The 24,807-nt window shown below is 35.2% G+C and overlaps 1 protein-coding gene across 2 annotated transcripts in view; it reads left to right on the top strand.

Moving 5' to 3' along the window:
• The first annotated feature begins 8,119 nt into the window (after nt 1-8,119).
• The window catches only part of LOC123538991 (endoplasmic reticulum resident protein 44-like), a 39,241-nt gene continuing 22,553 nt past the window's right edge, over nt 8,120-24,807 (top strand). The window contains exons 1-7 of one of the 2 annotated variants that reach the window (XM_053530026.1): nt 8,120-8,283; nt 19,522-19,594; nt 20,129-20,238; nt 20,891-20,936; nt 21,528-21,712; nt 23,397-23,512; nt 24,483-24,543. In XM_053530026.1, coding sequence (XP_053386001.1) covers nt 8,215-8,283; nt 19,522-19,594; nt 20,129-20,238; nt 20,891-20,936; nt 21,528-21,712; nt 23,397-23,512; nt 24,483-24,543 — 660 coding nt within the window. In that variant the 5' untranslated portion in view covers nt 8,120-8,214. The remainder of the gene's footprint in view (nt 8,284-19,521; nt 19,595-20,128; nt 20,239-20,890; nt 20,937-21,527; nt 21,713-23,396; nt 23,513-24,482; nt 24,544-24,807) is intronic. The other variant, XM_045323435.2, reaches the window with a different exon arrangement.

Genomic DNA, 24,807 nt, shown 5'->3' with positions numbered 1-24,807 from the left:
TTAATTTAGAATCAGTAAATATTTAATGAATGCATAATTTAAAAAAAAGAAGGAAAGTGATGTTGTATACGCTAGTGTATCATATTACATGTAGCATGCTTGGTTAAATCGCAGGCTCTCTGTGAGGGGAGTTCTCTGATAGCGTTAGAAATGCACACACGTCTATATGTATGAATGAAGAATGAATAAATGTTTATTAGTTTATTTTGCCTTATTTATTTAAATATGAGAACCCACCTAGGTACAAACACAACAGAGGGCCACCCAAAGAATATTAGATGTATAATTGTGAAATACTTTGGAAACGAACGAGAGCTTTTCTTACCCATTTTAAAAGTTTTTCATATTGTGATACAGAGAAAACTAGTCCAGCCCTGGCGGCTATGTGTTATACTTGCAGGAATTTGGTAGGTCACCTAAGGAACATTTATTACTTTGAATATGATTTAAAATTAGGCAAGAGGTTTAAGTGGAGAAGATATTTACTTTTTCCATATGGCCGTACAGAGATAACTAGCCCTGTACCCTGAGACAAATCAAAATAACTTGAAGCAAATTTTGCAGTGTGGTTACTTTTTAAATCGGCCCAGCGGTGTAACTGCAAAATATATTTTTCATATAACTATATAGGGTAAATTAGACCAGCCTCGCAATCCTGATGGCCATTTTTATCGAAACTAATTTGCTTGAAAGAATTTAACAGAGGGCCACCTAAGAACTATTTCCATGAAACTATTTTGAAATCGAGCCAGCGGTCTCTGAGGAGACTCAGGAGAATAGCTAAAAAGCTGTCAGCTTTGTCAAATTGCTTTCTTTAATTTATAAATTGTAAAGATAACTTTGTGTCAAATATCCATGCAAATGTAAGCCATGTTGCACCATTTGAGGTATACTTGCCAAACAAAAATTCCGAGGGACCTGCCCCCAGACCCCCACCCTCCTCTAAACTCCACGCCTGTTAAACGAAAACCTTGATTCGCTATAAATTCCTCCCGTCATCAGCGTTGTTTCGGAACCTGATTCCGAAGGCATCGTACTATAAATGCATAAAAGATAACATAAAATTACTGTCTTTTAGTGATACTTATAGAAAGATCTATCGAGACCGATGATATCAACCGACTCTAGATGTTTTATTATCAAATCTAATAGGCCGAAATTTACTTGAGAGAATTAACCCTTAGCCTGCTAAATATCTAAAATGGACTGGTCCGTCATTCAGTTTGGGCAATACCATTTATCATTTGAAGGGGTGTTCATTCCTTACTCGTGACTATGACACCTAATGAAAAATATTGCATCTGGTGTTACACCAGTGAAAGATTTTTCGAAAAATAAAACAACAAATATACTCTGTATATTTGTTTTACGACTGTACATGGCAAGCAAGAAAAAAATATTTAAAATGTAGTTTTAGTTCCGCTTTACTATATTTGAGCCTTCAAATGTAATCTAATGTGTTCCTAACACAAATACCTGAAATACAAACATTTTCACATGAAAGGGGGCAAGTTATAAAAGAACAATCAACCACACATGACATGAACGCAAGGAGTATACACTGACCAGATGTATCAACAGAAAAGTTATCATTTTTTGAAGTTTAATACCATTGTTTATATTGCTTCTGAACTTAATTGGTAAAATGAAACAATAGTCCCATACTCTCAATAGTCAATAGAGTTGATCACAATGAGTGCGCATACATACACTTTATACGAAATATAATTCGCATACATACAATCACACGAACAATGGACAAGTTGAGGACACAGTGATGTCAGAAAATATCTTGAATAAATAAGTGGAAAACTACAGAAGTTACCTGAAAATTACACACATTTGTAACTAATCTGTAATTTTCACTTAAGAATCGTACACTTTAAACCGCGTGAGTGTTTTTTACATTCGCTGCAATCTTCATTGATATGAAAGTTTTTGGTTCTGTATATTATACTCTAATCGGACTAACTTTTAAATTATAAAATGCTTGGACGTCCATAAAATGCCAACAATCGAAACTGTGAATCTTTCTATCATCTTTCTACAAATTTTCTAGTCTGACTCTTGGTTCCAGAAATGTTTATAAAACGTGTTCGCAGCAATTTCGTAAATAAAGTTTACTTAGTACATACGAACTTCTGATGTACTAAATATGTAATGAGAATAAGTAATTTAAAAAGAAAACTTAATGCATGTAAATGATGTATAGCTAAACACAATATAAATTCATACAACCACTAAAAAGAAGAACCTTTTAACAATCGACTCTTAAATTATGAATACAGCTGCACATTCGCAATTAATTTATATACCTGAATATAAAGTGAAGTTAAATGCATTTGATGTGAATTTTCTACATTTGAAGCGATTACATAAAGATAAAATATTTTAGTGACAGATGAGCATTGAATTACTTTACTTACATTTATCAAAATTATCGTTAATGAAGTCAACAATATCGGCTATGAAACTGTTGTGAAGCTGAAATTGTCCCGCTCCAACAGTTGTCAAACTAAAACTTGCATTGAAATGATAAAGAAATGGTTCTTATTTGTTTGTCTTTTAATTGTAAATATAGGTTACCTTCTTTTCTTACACCAGAGGATTATTATCACAAATATAAGAGCTTTTTACTTCTCCCTTATTTTGCCATGGATATTTTGACTGTCCGTTTATGGGATTATGATCACCTTGTTATTTTTGTTGAGGGCGTTTTGACCACCGTGGCATTTTTGAGCCCAGGGGATTTTGAATTTGAGGCTCTCCCATTTTTTACTGTTTAGCTTGCACAGCTACACCATTGAACAGGTGACACAGGTGACATTGGTTTGCGACAATTTTAATTTTACACGTATTTTGCAGCGTCTTAGCTTGCCCAGTGCCAATTTCCTAATATATTATTAGATCAATTATTTTATTGACTATTTTATTGATGGCACTTGCCAGTTTAAAACGTTACGTGTATAATTTTTATTGAATGGGAAACATGTGTGTTCTCTTTTAAAGAGAATATTACACAAGAGGGCCAAGATGGCCCTAGGTCGCTCACCCGAGATACAAATCGTAACAGTGTAAACATGTTTGACCAAGTGATTTCATGGAAATAAATATTCTGACCAATTTTCATAAAGATTGGACCAAAAATATGCTCTTGAGTGTAAACAAGTATACTCTTTGGTTTAAACATATTTTATTAGCGAGATAGTTTACAAAATACATATACAATCAACAGAATTCACAAAAACGCTTAGGATAGGATCGAAAGCCTAAGGCTTATATAGATCTTTTCCTGTATGAAACAGTTACACATTCAGGGTAGTATATGAGATAACTAATAGTCAATTTTCCATAAATGTCATGAAGTAATAACAATTATTATAACTGTAAAAAAAAGTGAAAATAATAAGTGTGAGACATGAAGACTTGACGAGAATGGGCAGATGGTTAATTTCAAGTATTATTCAAAACGTTTAGAAGACTCAATGAACCTATAGACTAATTTAAATATTGTAGTGTTTGTATCATCTGTTAGGTAGGAATTGCCATAGAGTAATAAATCAGTAGTAATATCAGTATACTCTTTGATTTGACCTAGAGTCCTAGTTTTGACCCCACATGACCCAAATTTATGCTTTTCCAAGAGTCCATACTAACAAACATTTTGACAAAGTTTCGGGAAGATTGTAGCAAAAAAGTGGCCTTTAGAGTGTATACAAGCTTTTACTTTGATTTGACTGGATGACCTAGTTTTTGACCCATCATCATCCAGATTCATACTCGACCTAGAGGCCACCAAGAAAAACATTGTGATCAAATTTCATGAAGATCCAGTGTAAAATGCAGACTCTTTTGCATACACAATGTTTTTCTTTGATTTGACCTTGCGACCTAGTTTTCTATCCAAAATTACCCATATTCAAACTTGACCTAGATTTCATTAAGACGGTCATTTTGAAATAATTTTGTGAATATCCAGTGTAAAATACAGCCCCTATTGCGTACAAAATGTTTTTCTTTGATTTGATCGGGTGACCTAGTTTCTGAACCCAGATGACCCATATTCGAACTTGACCTAGATGTCATCTAGACAAACATTCTGATCAAATTTCATGAAGATCCGAAGTAAAATGCAGTCCCTATTGCATACAAAAGGGTTTTCTTTTATTTGATCTCGTGACTTAGTTTTCCATCCAAGATTATCCATATTCAAACAAGACCTAGATTTTATAAGGGCAACCAGAACTTAAAGAAGGACATATATTCTACCCTATCAACTGAAGATCTGTGGGAAAATTTCTCATCCATTCTAAATACCCTATAAGAGGAATTAATTCCGTCAAAAATGTCCTCGATTAGAAACCACCTTCTCTGAGTGAATCAAAGTCTGAAGAGAACAATAAGAATGCGTGATAGGGCCTTAAAAATAGGAAATCAAAGAAATCCTCGGATCGTAAATATTTCTTGGACCTCAAACATACAGCCCGAAAGCAAATAAAAGAGGCTTATCAAAATACATTGAAGATATTCTAAATGTAAACCAGTCAGATACCGCTCCTATATTAGAACCAAACACCAAAAAATTCTACTCCCTCCAAGATTCAGCATCCCTGCTTGCCACACTCAAAATACCAAAACATACTCCACTCTGACGAAACTTCAAAAGTAACAGCTCTGTATGAGCATTTCCATTTGGTATCCAGCCCAAAATCTCCTCTAAACTAACCATCCTATTGCAAGATGAAACTCCAAGACAAATCTGATCAAAAGCAAAACCCATCACCTGAAGACTGCCAAAACTACCCGAGAATGTTAAATATTTATGCCAATGGCGTAGAAAAGCTCCTAACAACTCTTAATCCTCATAAGGCATAGATCTGTGTTCATGTGTTTACACCACTTTTCTTTATTTCTGATTAGACCAGTGATACTGTGTTTAGTACCGGCGGGATCCCCATTATTTCATCTCTTACACTCATTCTTTATCTGATTCTGGTGACTTACAGTCGTTAAAGAATTAGTTTTATTGAACTGTTTTAAGATTAATTCAGTGACAGAAAAAGACGAGAGCAATGCCTCAGAATTAACAAGTATAGTTGAGTACATGACACAGATATCATTCCAACCTAACATATCAAATGAATAAAGTATGTTAAGCAGTAGTATGTTTGATGGCTGTTTAATTACAACAAATGTAGTCTTGATCAATAATGCAATTTCGACAGCCCCTCGCGAGTATTAGGGGCAGGGTGTGCGTCGGTGATTAGTACAGAATAAAAGAATAAAAACTGAAAGACAGTTCTTTCAGCAATAGTAAGAATGTGAAAGTGATGAATGTTGAATTTTACACTCCTAAAATCGGTAAAAGGCTAACGCTTGAACATCGATCTTGCTCAAATATATAGTATTACTGTAAGATGACTGTTCATTGATTGCATCTTGGAGGTATTGTGGTATTAGCAATTTCAAAGTAGATGTTTAATTAAATTTGGATAACACATTAGTTTATTACTGATGGCGATTTTTTTTTATTCTTATGGCGAAAATTGTACACTTTTCTTGCGTCAGCGTATTCATAAACAGAAAATTGCTTCTTATGCTGTGAACATGACTAGCTGGATATAAAGTAAAGCCGTGAGAAAGTCCTTGTTAAAACACTTGAAACAGCACAGCTACGGTAAACGCGGCGAAGCCCTGAAATGGATTCGGGTTCTTGTAAAGCCTTTTGAAACCTCCACTAGGATCGATTTTTGTTTTAGTTTCTTTGCGCCACATAAGCCTTGGTTTATCATAAAGAATATATCAAACTATTAATAATAAGTAGAAGAAACTATCAAGACAGGTTAATCTCTTTTGATAGATGCATTTCGTTCTGAATCACATGTACTTTGACTGATCATATTCCATTTTGTAGAAGATATCAAGCTTCTTTTTCAAAAAAGAATTTTGTCATTTCTTTTATGACTATTGTGTGATTAACATATTTCTCTTGGATCTCCGGGATTTGAAAGTATTACAAACCATGTACATTTAAAAAAATATGCAAAAAATGCAAAATGAAAGGGAAAGTAGAGCTGTCAAAATGGAAAAAAAACTGCAGTGCTTCCAAAAAATATATAAGTTAACTAGTTCTCATTTCCCTAAGTACCTAGACAAATATGTTAGACACATAACAAAAACAAAGTTAGAGAAAGAAGTTCGACATTTTCAACAAAGTAGAATGTGGACAGTCGAAGTACATGTGTTGTTAGACAAAATACATATTACCGAATAAGGTGTCCTTTATAAAAGTATCAGCTACTTCTTCTGAACAATTCCATATATATGTGTGCTATGGATATGACGGGTCTGTTAAGAATGATTTCAAAAATGAAAATTTACCCAGGGGGTGGTCTCAAAGGCTTAACATGATCCTTAAGAGCTTCCTAAACCGTAATTCTGAACGGTACGAGCTCAAAGTACATGTCCGCGCTTAGACCCCTGCTCTTCCTTGCATGTGTAAATGACCTCCCACAAAATACACAGTCTTAAGTATGACACGACAATATATATACCTCTGGCAGACAATCAAATACCCTCTAAAAGACTTTTTACCCTAGGAAATGAATTGGAATTGAATCCCTCCATGGGTCAAGTTATCCATGTTACAAGAAGAAAACATCCTATATTAAATCATAATACTGCCTGTACCTACTAGAATCTTCCACCTTAGCAAAATATCTTGGCGAGGATATCTCAGACGATCTCTCGTGGGACGAACGTATAAAAAGGTCAACGCTAGGTTTTCTTCGCAAGAATATAACGGTCAGCTCAAAACCCCTTAGGTCCATAGAATATCAGACCCTCGATCGTAATACCAAAGCTGGAGTATAGCTCCAAAGTCTGGTCTCCATACCAACAAACCCAAATCGACCAACAGTAGCGGTCCAAAGACGAAGACGTGCTGTGCGCTATGTCCGACTTCGGTCGCACTTCCAGTGTCACTGACATGCTAAGCAGACTAAAATGGCGCCGGTTAGGTCTACGGCGCTTTGACTTCCGACTCTCTCTCTCTCTCTCTCTCTCTCTCTCTCTCTCTTATATAAAAGCTCAAAGCAACTGGTTGCAATCCCCATGTAATATTTTCTCACCCCCCCCCCTAATAGGGCAATCACTTCCCTATCATCCGCTGTCTTACTGCAGGTTAATCTCTGCAATCACTGACTAACTATGGAATAATCTTCCACCTGACATTCCCGTCCTACCAATCCTTGTGCAGTTCTGTGCCGCTGTTTACAACATTTAACACACTTTTCCATAAGCTTGCTCTTCATCCCTGTTTATCTTTTAAATCACTAGCAAATTTCCCTTTCCCTTTATTTGCCTTTCCCTTTTTTCTTTCAACTTTCTTCTAACAATCTATGACGCGTACGAAACTGTCAACGTCCCATTAGACAGTAATAGAAGATAGATAACAGAATAAAAAATAGTTGCGAAAATACGTGTCTGTATAACCATACAATCAATGAGACAGAAATAATGATATACATTGACAAATAATATCTAAATATAAGTTTATAATCCAGTTAATTAAGTTATTCGCTGCCTTGTAAAGTAGGCCTATATACGTTCTATGATTTATTTACATCTACCTGTAAATTTTGCAATCTAAGAATTTGAAATATTTCAAGAGAAAAATGCTTTCAGGTGCTTTTTTCAAATAACCCGGCTCTGTCATTTTCTGTAGTTGGACGGGAATGTGGGGGGGGGTGGGGGGGGGGGGGGGGAGGAGTATGAAGTCTCAATATGTATAAACGATCTTCATATTTTAATTTCCTGTGTTTAGATCAAGATAAGATGTGCTCCTTACTAAGTTTGTTAAATTAAATATCCAACACATAAAATCACCGGGCCCGCACGTCTGAAAAAAATGATCCGAAAACGATTAGGTACGAATCCGGGCTGTCCGACTATTTTTGTGCACGAACAAATCAAATATTATTTTTAAATACTATTAGTTTTTTACAAACCAAGGTCGACTTCTCTTTAAATATTTGTATAATCTCTTTTTAAGAAATATATTTGCAATGATTACTCTGAAAAAAAAATAAAGAAAACTAAATCTCACGAGATTACACGTTCACTATTTGGCAGCCATTTTGAAGTTGTCTGCTCGAAGCAAGGAAGTGCTGTCAAGCACATTTTTATCGAAAGCATTGGTCGGAGGAACCTTTTATGAAAATGAAACACCGAAACACATTTGGTTTATTGTTTTCACGCTCCACATGCATGCTCATTGCAATGGTATACCTTACTCAACACATTGGTGTGTGATAAAATTTTATTTTCACATGCGGCGAAAACGTAAACAAACAGGATTTACAAACTAACCTGTTTTCATACAAAGATAATGCATTGAATGAACTTTTATAAAGCTTTCATGTATATTCAGTGTGCAAATGTTAAATTTTCCGCAATGTTTCTTGAAGAAATTGAAAAGCTGTGGGAAAAATTCCTCCACATCTGTAGAAAAAAATTCAGAAGGATTCAAGGAAGTAGGTTTCCTACTACTAGTCCCAGTCCAACTAATTTGACGCGATCCTAGGAAATATTGAGATATTTATTCATATGGGCAATATCCCCACTCGCGTCAAACACTCGAAAGACCAAAATAGTTAAAGCAATTTCCCATGAAATTTACATCGCTGCCGACGCTTTACATGCTATAGGTTTAAATGCTGATTATATCACAGATTGGCCATAAATTAAAATAAAACTTACATGTATCAAAAGGGGATTAAATTCCTCATTAATCTATGTAAAGATTGTTAAATAATGTCCAAAATTACGAATTTTCTGGTGACTTGAACCTTTGTATTTACTGTACACGATCAACGTTTACCGTGTGTTTACACGCCATATAAAACCAATAACTTTACATGACTGTGTATTGTGATTTAACTTACATTATTTTGGTCCTTCAAAGTTCTGACGTTGAGATTGCCCATCACAAATATAAAACGATCTGAACGTCAAATTATTTTGACTAGTAGGTGTCCATACCTCTAGAATCAGATTGTTAAAAGGAGAAACACTGATATCTTCTAAGCTTTCAAGTTAAAACCTCCACTTTCAAAAAGAAACTTTGAAATCACATCTCTGCTTTCTGAAAAAAACGCAGTGGCGATAACTGATTGTGCATGAAGGGCTCTTTAATACAGAGCTCCAGATAAGCTTTTGGTGCAATTGGGTATTTACCCATCACTTTTTGTCTGAACTGGGTATTGGAAATTTGAAGTGGGTAAAAATAATATCATTACCCAGCCTTTTCAGAAGTAATTGGGTATTTGCTAAAACCAATTGGGTATTTTACCAATCTCGCACTAACAATAGCAACCCCAGCTAATTTTTTAAATGTCTTATTTATCAATAAAACCTATTTCATAATAAAGGTCTTGATTAGACAAGCTCAGAACAGTTTACTTTTTCTAAATATCTCTACCAGAAAAAAAGTTATGGCAATTTAAATACGTGTATTTTTCGCAAAATTTCACGCACTTTTTTATAAGATTTTCTCATTTTTGGTAAATTTTGTACAAAATCGATGGCACCGAAAACGACAGATTTTTTAGTAAATTTGCCATAATTTTTTTATTACTTGAGATATCTTCATGAAAATTGGCAGTCTTGTGTAATTTTTGGTGCTCTTTTCATTTTTGCACTTAAATTTTGGCTAGGACCTGGTATATACATGTCAGTTTTCTTTAAGTTGACAAAAAATCAATGTAGATTTCGACATTTATTCAAAGATGAAGACACATCATACACATAAAACAAAAACATAATGTAACAATAATCAATATTTGCTTTATACAATGTAAACACTAAAACATAGCAATATCACTTGGTTATCTAAATTAAAAATAAATAGCATTTATCACAATCATTTTAGCTTAAACTGAACCAGAAATGTGAGATGTGAGGAACTGGCATAATTAAGCTGGCCCAAAGTCAGACTGTTTTTGCCATGACATGGCTCAAATTAAATGAATAAATAACATGTTCTTATCATAGTCATTATACTGTCACACATACAACAACCTTTCTCACAACTCAAAAGTATATTTTGCTGTATTTTTTGAATGTTGTGTTTATTTCCTCATGACAAGAAATGTACCACAAGCGCCCAGAATTTCTGCACTCGGGTAAAAATGCACGTTTTATAATAAATTCAAGAGACACTTGCTGCACATCCTTCCGGGATGGCCAAGTGAAATGCCCAGGTCGCCTTGTTGGAGCCATGAAATTTACAAACAGACAGTCATCACAAGTTTTTTCAATAATGCCCGGGTACCAACTGTCCTGGTAAGCAACAGCTATATATTCACCGACACTGAAATTCTCATTGTTTATATTCATATCATTTTCAAACTCATTTTCATCATCTATTTCTGCTTCAAGTCTCTTTCTCTTTTTTATTTTTTTATTTTTTTCTACTAACATGTCATTGTGAATTTCTTTTAGTACACATTTCTCTGATTCTAAATGAAGTTTTCTCAATGACAGCCCCCCTTTTCTTGCGTCTTTCATAACTTTATTTCTGTCTGTAGAGGGCATATGAGAAAGCCATTTCAACATGTTATTGCGATTTCTTTTCAGCAACTGTATTGAGGAGTGGTGGTGCATAGATGCATTTGGGCGACGTTTTTGACTGGAATCCAAGTCCCCAAAATGGTGTTCGCAGCCAAGATTGGTCGACTGTGCATAGCCTGTGCATTTCAAATCTTCTGGGTTTGGTTCCTCACTAAACTGGCCATCGGGGAGAAAATCCTTTAACTGCTTTTCAATGCATCTAAGCATTGCACTAGAAACTACTTTGATTAATTCAAGCAGTAACTCTGTTTTTTCAGATTCTTTGAACACTTGATTTTCAAATAATTTTCTGTTTTGCACATCAGCAACATCATCAGATTGCCAGTGATTTTCAGGGTTCAAGAGAGTTTTGGGATTTGCAACACAAGTTTGCAAATAGTCTGCAAGGCTCTGAATATGTGAATAAAGCTTCAAATAAGGCACTAAGCCAGACGTAACAAGATTCCAGTAAGGTCCTGTAACTCTGAGAAAGAACAGTCCAAAACAATGAAGAAGTGTTTGTATAGTTGGACACTGCAAGTCTGCCTTGACTGAAATAAGTTTTCTGTTTGGTTGCTGTACTGTACTAAGAACCTCGAGCATATCATTTGAATGATGAAGTATCTCGGCTGAGGTCTGGAATATACCGTTGAACCTGTTGTCTTTATAGTTTCCTATAACAGACTTGACACCATTTTCGCTACAATGAGCTTCCCACCTGTCTCGTAATCCATGGTGGTCTCCAGCTGGTGCAAATGTGTCGGATACTGTGCGTACAACTCTCTCTATAACGGTACCAGTCTTGCCCCAGAACTTGAATTGTTCAAGACTGTCCCGACCGAGTGGGCCTTCTGCTTCTACAATATTTTTTTCAACTCTTTTCACATCATCACACGCATACTTGTGAAAACCTAGTAACACATGAGCCATACAGTGGAAGTGTTTAATTTTTTGCTTATCATTTTCAGGACTTTCATTTATTACACTGTCTCTCCATTCGTCAAGCAGTCTATCTGCGGCTTTTTCATTGCTTGCACGATCCGACATACTAAAAGAGAGCTTTTCTAATGTATTTCTTATGTACTGTTCAGAATCTAATTCACCACTCTTATCATTTGTTTGTATATCACACATTTCTTGAACATGGTGTTTCGTTACTTCATTTATTGTTTTTGCAGTTTCATGTGCAACGCGTGTAAAACCAAGGCTCATGATCTCTCCACTGTCTAAAGTCACTGAAGTATCCAGTATTTTTTGTTTTTTTCTGGTGGTTCCATCGCGGTTAATACCGAAACTTTCAGCTGCATCAATCTTGGAGGCAATAAATTTCTTTGCGATGAAGTGGCCCTCGTCGACAATAGTTTGGGTAGTTGACTTTGAGGGAAGATCACTGTTAGCAAGATCTTTAGAGAACATGTTATGGGAAACAGATTGGATGACTTTTGGGATTTTCTCAACAGCTACCTCAAGACCGGCTAGTTCAATCACACACAATCTTACATTGTCATTGAAGGAACCATCCGAATTTTTAGTCTGGAAATTGTCTTTGAGCTTCTCCTGAAGTGTTTCTTGAATAGTGACTAAGTTCTGAATTTCCATATTTTTATCTGCAACAGTTTTGTGTAGTTTCTTTATAGTGTCATTGGATTTAATTCCTGTTCTGAGTTTGTTCAAGCTCCTCTTGAAATAGTTAACAGACTGTTTTTGCTTTGTGCTGCTGGCACCTTGTTCACCTAGCTTTCCTTTCAGACTTTCATTTTCTAACATAAGTTGTTGAACATGATCTTCACTATTTAGTATGGACCGCCTTGCCCTTTCACTGTCATCATTTTTTAATAATAGCTCATTTTTCAACTTCCTATTGACCCTTCTGATTTTTCGTTCCCTTATCTCATGATGTCTTATAACTTTGTCTTGCTTTAGAATTGTCATCTTTGCTTCACGCAGTTCTTGTCTGTTTTTTTGTGCTCTAGAATCTCGTTTCTCAACATTTCGCACGGAATAGTGTCCTTTCGCAGACTTCAGGCGTTCTAGGTTTTCCTTCTCAGTCTCTATTAAATTCTGAATTGATTTTAATTCTTTTTGTTTTTTAACAATTTCATGCTGAGTTGTGTTCAATAACTTTTCCTCGTCTGTTTTTTTTGAGTTTGAAGCTCTTTTTCTGACTGTCGTCTCATTGTTGGACTGGGGAAATTCACTGTTCATATTATGCTGGGACTGAGTCTCTATCTCAATTTGGGACGGGGAATTATCACAAGACTTTATTTCTGGTCGCGACTTGGTGGTCACACTGCATGCCTCTAAGTTATTTGGGGACAAGGGAATATCACAAGGAGTCTCTGTCTCGGTAAGGGACTTGGTAATATCAAATGTATTCTTTGGAATGCATGTTGTATCTTCTGCGACTGTAGATATCTGATTTGTTTCGGTTTCATTTCTCAGTCCTGATGAATGACACTTTTCGCTCTCTGTTATGTTAAATGCAGTTGATTTAAACTCTTTGACTGATTTAAATCCTTTCACCTTTTTTTTGCTGTTCAACTTTCTATTAATTTCTTGCGCATTTGTAATTCTGTATTTCAGTGTACTTTGACTGGCATTTGATTGTGGCTGGAGAATTTGTATCCATTGGACTACACTAGCACATGGCAGATTTGATTTGTCAGCAAATGTTTTTAATTCTAACACATGTCCATTTTTCAAGGCACCTTCAGGGATTTGACATAATTCATTTCCTTTTAACCTATCTGATAAAAGCCCCAATTCCTGACAAAAAGGTCCAGGGAATAAAGATGCCATAATAATTGAAACCAACAAGACTTTCAGCTATTCAACAGTGTTGACATGGACCTGAAAATAAACAAACAAAAATGATTAATAAGATGACGATATAATCTGATTTTTTTACAATTGAAGGTCAAAAATGAAGTTACTTTCTCATTATTTTAAAGGTTCATAGAAATTTTTATTCGTTGTCCGAAATTCGGACATCCGAGTATATGGCCATTTATAGTCGGTGCCCGCTCGGCAGACACGCGGTTTTCAGACAATATTCAACTATTTTCGAAAGCAAAACGTCGAAATACATTTATAAATGATTCAGATTGTTAACTTGAATCATTTTGAATATTAACGGACCGATGCAAGAGTTCATTATACAATTTTTATTGATATTTTCTTGGAAGATTTTTCAACTCTAAACTAGGTCATTTTCGTCGAGAGAAATGTTCATACTTTTTCTTCGATTTCTACATAACGGCCATTTATAATTATCTAATAAGTATTTCATTATATCTAAATACCATTTACTATTAAGTTTTTTTGCACTGAAAGACCATACTATCGATAATTCTTTTGCTTTAGACTTTTTTCTGAGACTACCGCTTGGAAATCAAGTTTTCCAATATGGCGGCCAAGCACGCCTCGTGGCATCGGCGGGTTTCTTGCGTTCTCTGAACTTTGGATGCAAATGCGGTCGGGTAAACGTTGATGGATTTTAATAATTTATATATCACAAAAAAGCTTATAAAACGTAGTTTTTGATGGAATAACTCATTATTTTACATACCTTGTGGATTGGCAACAAATCTAACCAGACTTTACGGCATTGTAGATTTTTTTTTTCTAGGTCATTTTTTACGGAAGTAACGCCATTGTGAAGCTCATTCTTTTCTCTGATTGGATTATATTACCTCATAAATATTCATGAATGGCAAGATTACCGCATCTTTAAATGAAAACACACCCCGTTATAAACACGTGTCCACCATAAATAGCCGCGCGCGCAGGTGTGAAAAATACCGATTATTACCAATAATTGGTAATTAATAAATTAATTAACATACTTCTCCTTAATGGATTTTCTTTAAATTTGCAGCTTATGAAAGATAATTCATTTCTGATTTATCTGATATCAGTTTTATATAAATTGATTAGTAATAAAATGGTTTATTTGGATAATAAACCTAATGACCCATGGAATTTATGTAGAAAATCCTTATCAGTTAATTGATTATTGGATTATGCTGGGGTTGCTACTAACAATTGAGTATTTTTTTGCTTACAGTATACATGGTATATATCATTAAACAGGACTGACTAAGTATTTTAATGGCGCCCTTCAATGTCTAATACAAAAATGTATTTAAAATTGTAATGAATGTTTCATACTGTTGTTTTCTTTTTCACTTTTAATGCAGTCTGAGATCAGTTCATCCACAATATCCCGAACGATGTGGTCACCGCAATATGCATTCTCCCAAAAGATGTCATCCAGTATTGGTGACACTACATCGTCACAAGCAGATAACTGTCATTGTTGAACAGCAAAATATCTCACTAATTTGTTTGTTTGTGCTGCAACAATGTTTTTTCCTGCAACCTCTTTACATTTTATCGGCGTAAAATTGTTTACAAAGCGTCCAAATAACACCGATCAGCCGACTGAATGGTCCTGTTATTTTTCCGATAATTGCAACCTGTTCTGCAGTAACGTATAACCAGTCAGTCAGATCTAGCGTTAAAGTCTCGTACCCGTTCTAGTTATAAGGAAAATGCGATACGCAAGCTATTTTTTACGAATTGGGTATTAGGAATTTTAATTGCGTTTCAGTACGCACACTGTATGAATTCAATTTGGTTTTCTGCAATTTTAATTGCGTAAATACGCAAATACGCAGCTTATCTGGAGCTCTGTTAATATATGGGCCTATATATATAGGAAGTGTCTAGCCGTCCGGTAGCAAATCCTAAGGGAAATTTCTAGCCGTCCGGTTTTTGATTTTTAGTGAACAATTAAATGCTAGTACATTTTTAAAAATGCAAGTGACTTTTGCCCAAACTCGCAAAATTTTGCATGTGCAAAATCTCCAGTAGAAAATACAATGTTTTGAATTTGAAATTTCCTTAACTTTCAGTTTCGGTCTGATGTAGTATGCATTTAATGATGATGCTTCACACAATACGCACTGATTGATGATGTTTTTACATACTAAATGGAATGTTTGCATAGTTTTATTAAGCAACACGGTAACTACTGGTATGCGCATGCACAATATTAGATGGGAAAGTCCTGTTTTTTACTACACACGCTTATGTAGAAACAATGTTGAACAAATTGTGACTAGACAGTCAGGGGTGTAACTGTTTCAAGTTATGACAGTTTATAACCCGTTTGAGTTATTGGTTAAACTTTCATAACTTGTTTCAGTTATCATGAAATATTACAAAGCCCTCCTGTGCCAATTCATCATTTTGAATGAGACTAATGCAATTATTTCCTGAATCCTTGACCTTTTATATTTCCAGCTATGCAGTAAAAAATTTTACGCAAGGCTGATAAAGTTTTACGCAAAAGCTTTTAAGCTATAAAACTCTTAATATCTTATTATTATCCCATTATGCTTATCAGGTCATGCTCAGACTAAAAGAGAATTTGATTAACCTCAGTTTGCTACTACATGTAATTTCACTTTAAAGGTCACTTTGTAAGAACAGCAAAAAGACTTTTTTGAATAACTTACCTGAGTTAACTATATTTTATAGCTATTACAGGTTATAAAATGCTTGAAAAAGTTACTGAAATAGGTTACATAACTTAAAACAGTTACACCCCTGACTGCTAGAGTTGATAAATTGCGAGTTAAAAATGTTTGTATTCGCAAAAATTTGTAAGTGCAAAATACTGTTAAATTCTAACCCTGTGTTCCTCGAGAATCTGTTTCTAGATGTATGGATCAGTACCTATCCCCAAACAATTATTGAGAACATACATATTTTACAAGTTACAACAGTAGTCACAACAAGAGTGTCATAGAATCTCTCAAGCATTTAGCAATTTCAATTAACAAGTTATTAGCTCGACTATTCGTAGAATAGTCTACCTATTCTACTCACCCTGGCGTCGGCGTCACACCTTGGTTAAGTTTTTGCATTCAAGTACATATTAGATGGGAAAATCCTGTTTTTTACTACACACGCTTACGTAGAAACAATGTTGAACAAATTGCGACTAGAGTGGATAAATTGCAAGTTAAAATTTTTTGTATTCGCAAAAATTTGTAAGTGCAAAATACTGTTAAATTCTAACCCTGTGTTCCTCGAGAATCTGTTTCTAGATGTATGGATCAGTACCTAACCCCAAACAATTATTGAGAACATACATATTTTACAAGTTTACAACAGTAGTCACAACAAGAGTGTCATAGAATCTCTCAAGCATTTAGCAATTTCAATTAACAAGTTATTAGCTCGACTATTCGTAGAATAGTCTAGCTATTCTACTCACCCTGGCGTCGGCGTCACACCTTGGTTAAGTTTTTGCATGCAAGTACATACAGCTATCATTTAAAGGCATATAGCTTTGAAACTTATTTTTTCTTTTTCTAGGTCAATTACCAACCTCACTGGGTCAAGTTCCATAACTCTGACATGTATTTTGAGCAAATTATGACCCCTTTTGTACTTAGAACAGTGTACGAAATTCAGATTTGAATCCAGTAGCCCGTTCGGGCTACCAGATTAAAAAATTTCCAGGCCCGACACCAATTTCACTAGCCCGAACTTTGACACCTTAAAATACATAATTTTTGCACCATATAACATTTTGTTTTACAGACATCTCTATGCATGTTTGAAGTAATAAAAAAGACATACAGTACATGTTTGCCATGTTTTTGAAAAATTTTAACTCCAAATACTCCAGTCCAGATCAGCATCGTCAGAGTCCAAAAGCATCGGACATGACACTCCTTGCCAAAACGAAATCTAAACTGTTATGCCCGATATTTTAGGATCCGCACTCGCCAATTACTGCAACTCGGACTGTTGACAATTTGTAAGATGTAATACCGAGTGCTGAATACACATTACACACATGCTGATAGCATAATTTAAGCTCCACCTACTGCAGGTACTTGTGAGATTTTCGCGAGAAGTGTGAAAGCTAATCAAATTATCTGTTACGCTAGAGGTGATTGTATTCAGCCAATTAGAGCTGCGGTTACGTCTTTGACACTGTGTTTGATTGTCAACATGTAAGAGTGCAAAAACCAATAATTCCATAAGCGTTTCTCAGTCTGGAAAATCACGATGCAGTACTCGTTTAATTAGCATGTTTTTTTTAAACAAATGAGGAAAATTCGGTAGCCCAGTCGGGCTTGTACCTGTGGAAAATCGGTAGTCCGAGCTGAAATTTGGTAGCCACGGGCTGTCGGACTACCATGAATTTCGAACACTGTTAGAATATTCTGGTTGAAGTTTTACATGCAAGTTACTATCTCCAAAACTAAAGCAGATATTGAATTGAAACTTCACATGTGCCTTTGGGGTTGCAAAACTAGTTGATAGCACCAAGTCCCATAACCCTGACCTTCATTTTGGCCAAATTATGCCCCCTTTTGGACTTGGGCCCCCTTTTGGACTTGGAAAATTCTGGTTAAAGTTTTGCGTGCAAGTACATACAGCTATTTCTAAAAGGCATTTAGATTTGAAACTTATTTTTTCTTTTTCTAGGTCAATTACAAACCTCACTGGGTCAAGTTCCATAACTTTGACTAGTAATTTGAGCAAATTATGCCCCCCTTTGTACTTAGTGATGTGCATGTAACTAATGCAGATATTGAATTGAAACTTCACATGTGTCATCGGGGTTATAAAACTAGTTGATAGCACCAAGTTCCATAACTCTGACCTTCATTTTGGCCAAATTATGCCCCTTTTGGACTTAGAAAATTCTGGTTAAAGTTTTGCGTGCAAGTATATACAGCTATTACTAAAACATGTTAAAGGCATTTAGATTTGAAACTTATTTTTTCTTTTTCTATGTCAATTACCAACCTCACTGGGTCAAGTTCCATAACTCTGACATGTATTTTGAGCAGATTATGCCCCCTTTTGGACTTAGAAAATTCTGGTTAAAGTTTACATGCAAGTAACTATCCCAAAACTAATGCAGATATTGAATTGAAACTTCACGTGTCTTCGGGGTTATAAAACTAGTTGATAGCAGCAAGTCCCATAACTCTGACCTTCTTTTTGACCAAATTATGCCCCCTTTTGGACTTAGAAAATTCTGGTTAAAGTTTTGCGTGCAAGTACATACCAGGGCACTAGACAACTTTTGGGGACAGGTACTGATACCCTCAGGAAGGGGAATTTTTCGACATTTTAAGACCAAAAGGGGAAGTTTAAGCCATGTATATGTAACTCCTTTTCACACATATTAATACTGTTTTCAATCATTTCTAACTGATGTGACTATATTGCAACAGTAATCTTCCTTAGAGGCACTATATAATATTAAAAGAAAGAGTTAATATCGATTTGTGTCAAACAACCTATCATCAGGGGAATTTTCTTCTGAAAAAGGGGAAAAAAACATATTATTTTAGGAGGGGAATGGTACCCATATTCGGCCCCAAAAATGGCCAAACGAGTGCCCTGCATACAGCTATTTTAAAAGGCATTTAGATTTAAAACTTATTATTTCTTTTTCTAGGTCAATGACTAACCTCACTGGGTCAAGTTCCATAACTCTGACATGTATTTTGAGCAAATTATGCCCCCTTTTGGACTTAGAAAATTCTGGTTGAAGTTTTACATGCAAGTTACTATCTCCAAAACTAATGCAGATACTGAATTGAAACTTCACATGTCCCTCCGGGGTTATAAAACTAGTTGATAGCAGCAAGTCCCATAACTCTGATATGCATTTTGGTCAAATTATTTCCCCTTTTGAACTTAAAACTTTTGATATTTTACATTTTGGGTAATATTTTCCTGCTTGTAGGACAATATTTCGAATAGTCGAGCTTGGCTGTCTTACGGACAGCTCTTGTTTTTTGTTGGCACACAGTATCGTGCATTTTAAGTATAAGTTAGATTTATTACCAATTGAAACTTTCATTTCAGACCCTGCTGTTGGTTCATGGATCTAGTGGGGAAACACTACAACTTAGTGGAAACAATTTCAATAATATTATCTGTAAGTATTTTTACAACCCTTTATAAATTTGGAACTAAAATGGAATATTCTGTTTAATTAATGGAAGGGCGAATGATTAGCCCGATATGGAGCAGGCAGGTCTTCAAATTGCAGGGTTGAAAATTTGGGCTTTTTGCAAGGCATACATACTTTCTAACAGTTTGATAAAGATATTGTGTCTGAAATCATTTGTCCTTCACTGACTCATGTGCAGAAGTAAGCAGCAGCAACAAAAAAATGGTGACTGATATGCTTTAACAGAAGAAATCTCATTATTTACAAAAACCTTTGACTTACCCAACAGGCAGTTGAATACGAAATTTTACCTGCCCAGATTCTGTTTTTAACTGACCCTAGTGCCATGCAGTAGTACAGCAGTGGTGAACCAATTAACATTAAGTCTTTAATATTGCACCAAGTTTTGGCAATAAGCCAGATGCATGGCTTAAAGGAAAATTATTTTCAAATTGAGAGAATTTTGTTTTACACAGTTTGAATTTTTTTCTTTGTGAGTTTCAACTTTTCTGTTTTCAGCTACACATGAACTGGTTTTTGTCAACTTTTACGCCGACTGGTGCCGATTCAGTCAAATTCTTAAACCGGTTTTTGAAGAAGCTGGAAAAAGGATTAAAGATCTTTACCCGGTATGTTATTTCTTATATAAGAGTCAGTTGTTTACTGTATACATATTATATAGTTATTTCTTTAATGCCTTTCGGTGAAATGCTGGAACATATCTAGGTAAAATAAAATTTATATTTTCACTGTTTTTTAAAGCAGTAAAAATGTCAATTTTTAGTTTTCACTAGTTTAAAACAACACTTGAATGTGAAAGAATATGATTTATTAATCATTGGAAATTCTTCCCAAAAAGTAATGAACAGTAAAGGTTTTGATAGATATAAAACTCCTATTGACATAAAATTTGTAAGTCGTAGAACCATTTTAACATTTTCTCAGCCAAGCTATAGATTGTAATGTCATGGCTTTGCAACATAATGATGCAATGCGCGATGCAATGCACATGGAGTGTCATGTGTACATTTGGTATTATTTGGTTAAACTCATAAAAACACATTGAATAAATAGGAAACCTGTTTGTTTTACACATATGCTTTACTCGTGAACACCATACTTTGCACCTTCATTTATGAAAGCGTCACTCGTGAAAATATTGCATCTGGTGTTCACTTTGTGACATATATTTTTATGTTACACAAATATCTCCTAGATTTATTATTGTAAATGTTTGACAATTCCAAGTTTTTGAAAATGCGCATTAATTTTTTTTTACAGGATCAAGGAAAAGTGGCATTTGGAAAGGTAGACTGTGATAATGAGAGTGAGTCGTCAGTTTTTATGCTTTTTCCTAACATAGAAGTTTGTTTGTTTTGTTGGGCTTAATGTTACACCGAATTACAAGTCACATGGCAACTTTCCAGCTTTGATGTAGGAGGAAGACTCCAGGTACTCTTCAGTGCATTGTTTCGTAATGCGCAGGCACCTGGATAGAACAACAGGCCCAGGGCCTCCAATGTTGTAGCCATTTTTTAGAGAAACTGCCAAACTGAAGCTGAATTGCTGAAATTTGGCCACATTTTAATAAATTTCTTGTAGCCACTTTCAAAAATCTGTAGCGAGTTATTTGAATTTGTAGCATTTGGCTACATTGGCGAATGGCAGAGGAGGCCCTGAGACCTTCCGTAAGCTAGCTGGATGGCTTCCTCAAACAAGGAATTCAATGCCCAGAGTTAGGCTTGAACCTAAATTGGTGAAGGGCAAGTAATTTAACATCAGCAGCCTTAAGCACTTGGCCATCGAGATCCCCCTAACATAGAAGTAGCTCTGAGAAGTAGTGTTGTAATTAAAAGAGATGACACTGACATTATCTCGGCTCTTCAGCGTTTTAAATGTAATTAATTTTCCCTTACAGATGGTATAGCAACTACATACCATATATCTAAATACCCAACTTTGAAGTTGTTCCGCAATGGACAGGTAGTAAAGAAAGAATACAGAGGTCAAAGGTCAGCTGATGCCCTTGCAGAGTTCATCAAAGGTCAAGTAGAAGATACAATAAAGCAGCACACTACAATGGACGAGTTAGATGAATTAGAGGTTCGTTTCAGTATTTATCTTACAGTCACTTATTAATAAGCATGTTCACAGGGATATGCTTGCAGGTTTATGTCAGTTTTCTGAACTTAAAAAGTACCTTCAATTATTAATTGTCAGCAAAAAGTAAAGAGATTTAAAGAAATGTTTTTTTGTTTTTTTTTTCTTTTTTGAAAAAAAAATCTAGTCCAGTTAGAAAAACTTAATTTGATATTTGAAAAAATGTGTTGAACTATGATTGGTAGAATCCAGAAAATGTCAAAGAAAAGGGAACCTACAAAGTATTGCGACTTTTTAGCTCATCTGATTTTTTGAAAAAAAATGATGAGTTATTGTCATCACTTGAGCGGTTGTCGGCGTCGGCGTCGGCGTCTGCGTCGGCGTCGGCGTTGCCTGGTTAAGTTTTATGTTTAGGTCAGCTTTTCTCCTAAACTATCAAAGCTATTGCTTTGAAACTTGGAATACTTGTTCACCATCATAAGCTGACCCTGTATAGCAAGAAACATAACTCCATCTTGCTTTTTGCAAGATTTATGGCCCCTTTTGTACTTAGAAAATATCAGATTTCTTGGTTAAGTTTTATGTTTAGGTCAACTTTTCTCCTAAACTATCAAAGCTATTGCTTTGAAACTTGGAATACTTGTTCACCATCATAAGCAGACCCTGTACGTCAAGAATCATAACTCCATCTTGCTTTTTGCAAGATTTATTGCCCCTTTTGGACTTAGAAAATCAGTTTTCTTGGTTAAGTTTTATGTTTAGGTCAGCTTTTATCCTAAACTATCAAAGCTATTGCTTTAAAACTTGCAACACTTGTTTACCATCATAAGTTGACCCTGTATAGCAAGAAACATAACTCCGTCCTGCTTTTTGCAAGATTTATGGCCCCTTTTTGACTTAGAAAATATCAGATTTCTTGGTTAAGTTTTATGTTTAGGTCAACTTTTTCTCTTAAACTATCAAAGCTATTGCTTTGAAACTTGCAACACTTGTTCACCATCATAAGCTGACCCTGTACAGCAAGCAACATAACTCCATCCTGCTTTTTGCAATAATTATTGCCCCTTTTGGACTTAGAAAATCATTTTCTTGGTTGAGTATTATGTTTAAGTCAACTTTTCTCATAAACTATTAAAGCTATTGCTTTAAAACTTGCAACAGTTTTTCACCATCATAAGTGGACACTGTACATCAAGAAACATAACTCTATCCTGCTTTTTGCAAGAATGATGGCCCTTTTTAGACTTAGAAAATCATGGGTAGGACAATATTTCTATTACACAAAAATAATCAGATGAGCGTCAGCACCCGCAAGGCGGTGCTCTTGTTTTAACCTTTAGCCTGCTGTCAGAAAGTGATTCTGCCTTTGCGACCAGTGCAGACCAAAATCAGCCTGCACATCCATGCAGGCTGATCATGGTCTGCACTGTTCACTATTCAACTCGGTAAATATTCAGTGAACACCCCTTTGAATCATAGGTGGCAAACTGCCTAAATTGAATGATGTACCAGTCAAATATAAGTTCTTGAATTAGTTTAGTTTTGTTTATATGAGTTGTAAAGTTCATTACTTTGAATTGAGACCAAAGATACATGAAACAAAAAGGAAACATAAATTGAACAATTACCTGTCATTTATTTCAGGATACCAAGCGAAATATGATTGGTTTCTTGTCATTTATTTCAGGATACCAAGCGAAACATGATTGGTTTCTTTGAAGATAAAGAGACAGACAGTTATAAAACATTCCGACGGGTTGCTCTGCAACTTAGAGATGATTGTGTGTTCCATGCAGCGGTTGGGTAAGCCAGTTTGTCAAGAAATATTGCAGTTGTTCAAAATAAAACACCAATTTATTTGTGAATGAAGAAATTAATTGGATTGGGCAGTCTTTACATTTTGTTTTCTTAGCTCCTCTGTGCATAAAGTGCTTGGGGTGAGCTATTGTGATCCTGAGACTCGTCTGCTGATCCATCCACATTTCTGACATCCCCTCTGAAACTACTTGTCAGAATTGCACTAAACTTGGTCAGTAGCATCCTGGCATTGTATTTATCAAGTTTATTCAGATGTTTCAGCTTGGCCCCTTTTAGGGGCTTCCAGAGAAAGAAGCCTTTAAAAAACTTCTCATGAACTGCTCAGTGGATATCCATCAAACTTTGTCTGCAGCATTGTTATACAGTCCTCTCCCTAGTTTGTTCAAATGTTTCAGCCTGGTCCCTTTTAGAAGAAGCTAGAGCTAAAACTAGAAATACCTTCAAACAACTTCTCATGAACAGTTGGATGGTATCCATAAGGCTTGATCTTTAGCATCATTATAAGGGTCTCTCTCAATTTTGTAATTGAGGGCACTTTTACCCTTTTTAAGAGGCAACTACAGCTAAAATTAGAATTACCTTTAATTGACTTCTTCATAGGAACTGTTAGATGGATCTTCATCAGACTTAATCTTTAGCATCATTATAAGGTCTCTCCCAAATTTAAACAAATTGGGGCACTTGACCCCTTTAAGGGGGCTGTTACGACTACATATGAACTGGTTGATAAATCTTCATCAAACTTGATCTGTGCTAACTATCTGTTTTCAATCATTTTAAAGTGTGAATATTTGTTATAAGTGAGTTGGGTTTTAAGTGAGGAAAGTGTTTTATGACTGCTGTTAGACTTTAAAACAGTAATCTAAAAATGGCCATTTAGAAGTGTTAAGAACCGTATAATTCTAGATTTAATTCAGAATCCATTAAATATCCCACTGCTTTATTTTCATTACAGAGAAGTATCAAATGGTGAAAGAGCTGGTCTCGGTGCCAAAATAGTATTCCGTCCACCTCATGTAAGTAATTCTGTGTTCTGCTTTGTAAAAACTATTTAGGAGCTCAGGTTTTAGCTCAACTTTTTCAGTTGTTTTCCAATAGAGCTGTTATTGTCACCCTTGTGCTGTTTTGCACCAACATCCACAAAGTTTTACATGTAAATAGGTTTCTCAAAAATTACTAGGCCAAGCTTTTCAAACTTAACACATATATTCAGCATCATGAGATGACCCCTCATGGCAATATCTTTTTTTCAAAACTATGCTCCTTTTTACACATAGAAA

This window comes from Mercenaria mercenaria, chromosome 18 (genome assembly GCF_021730395.1).
Source record: "Mercenaria mercenaria strain notata chromosome 18, MADL_Memer_1, whole genome shotgun sequence".
NCBI classification, from domain to species: domain Eukaryota; kingdom Metazoa; phylum Mollusca; class Bivalvia; order Venerida; family Veneridae; genus Mercenaria; species Mercenaria mercenaria.
The sequence above is the reverse complement of the archived record's forward strand: the minus strand, read 5'-3'. Positions and strand labels throughout refer to the sequence as shown.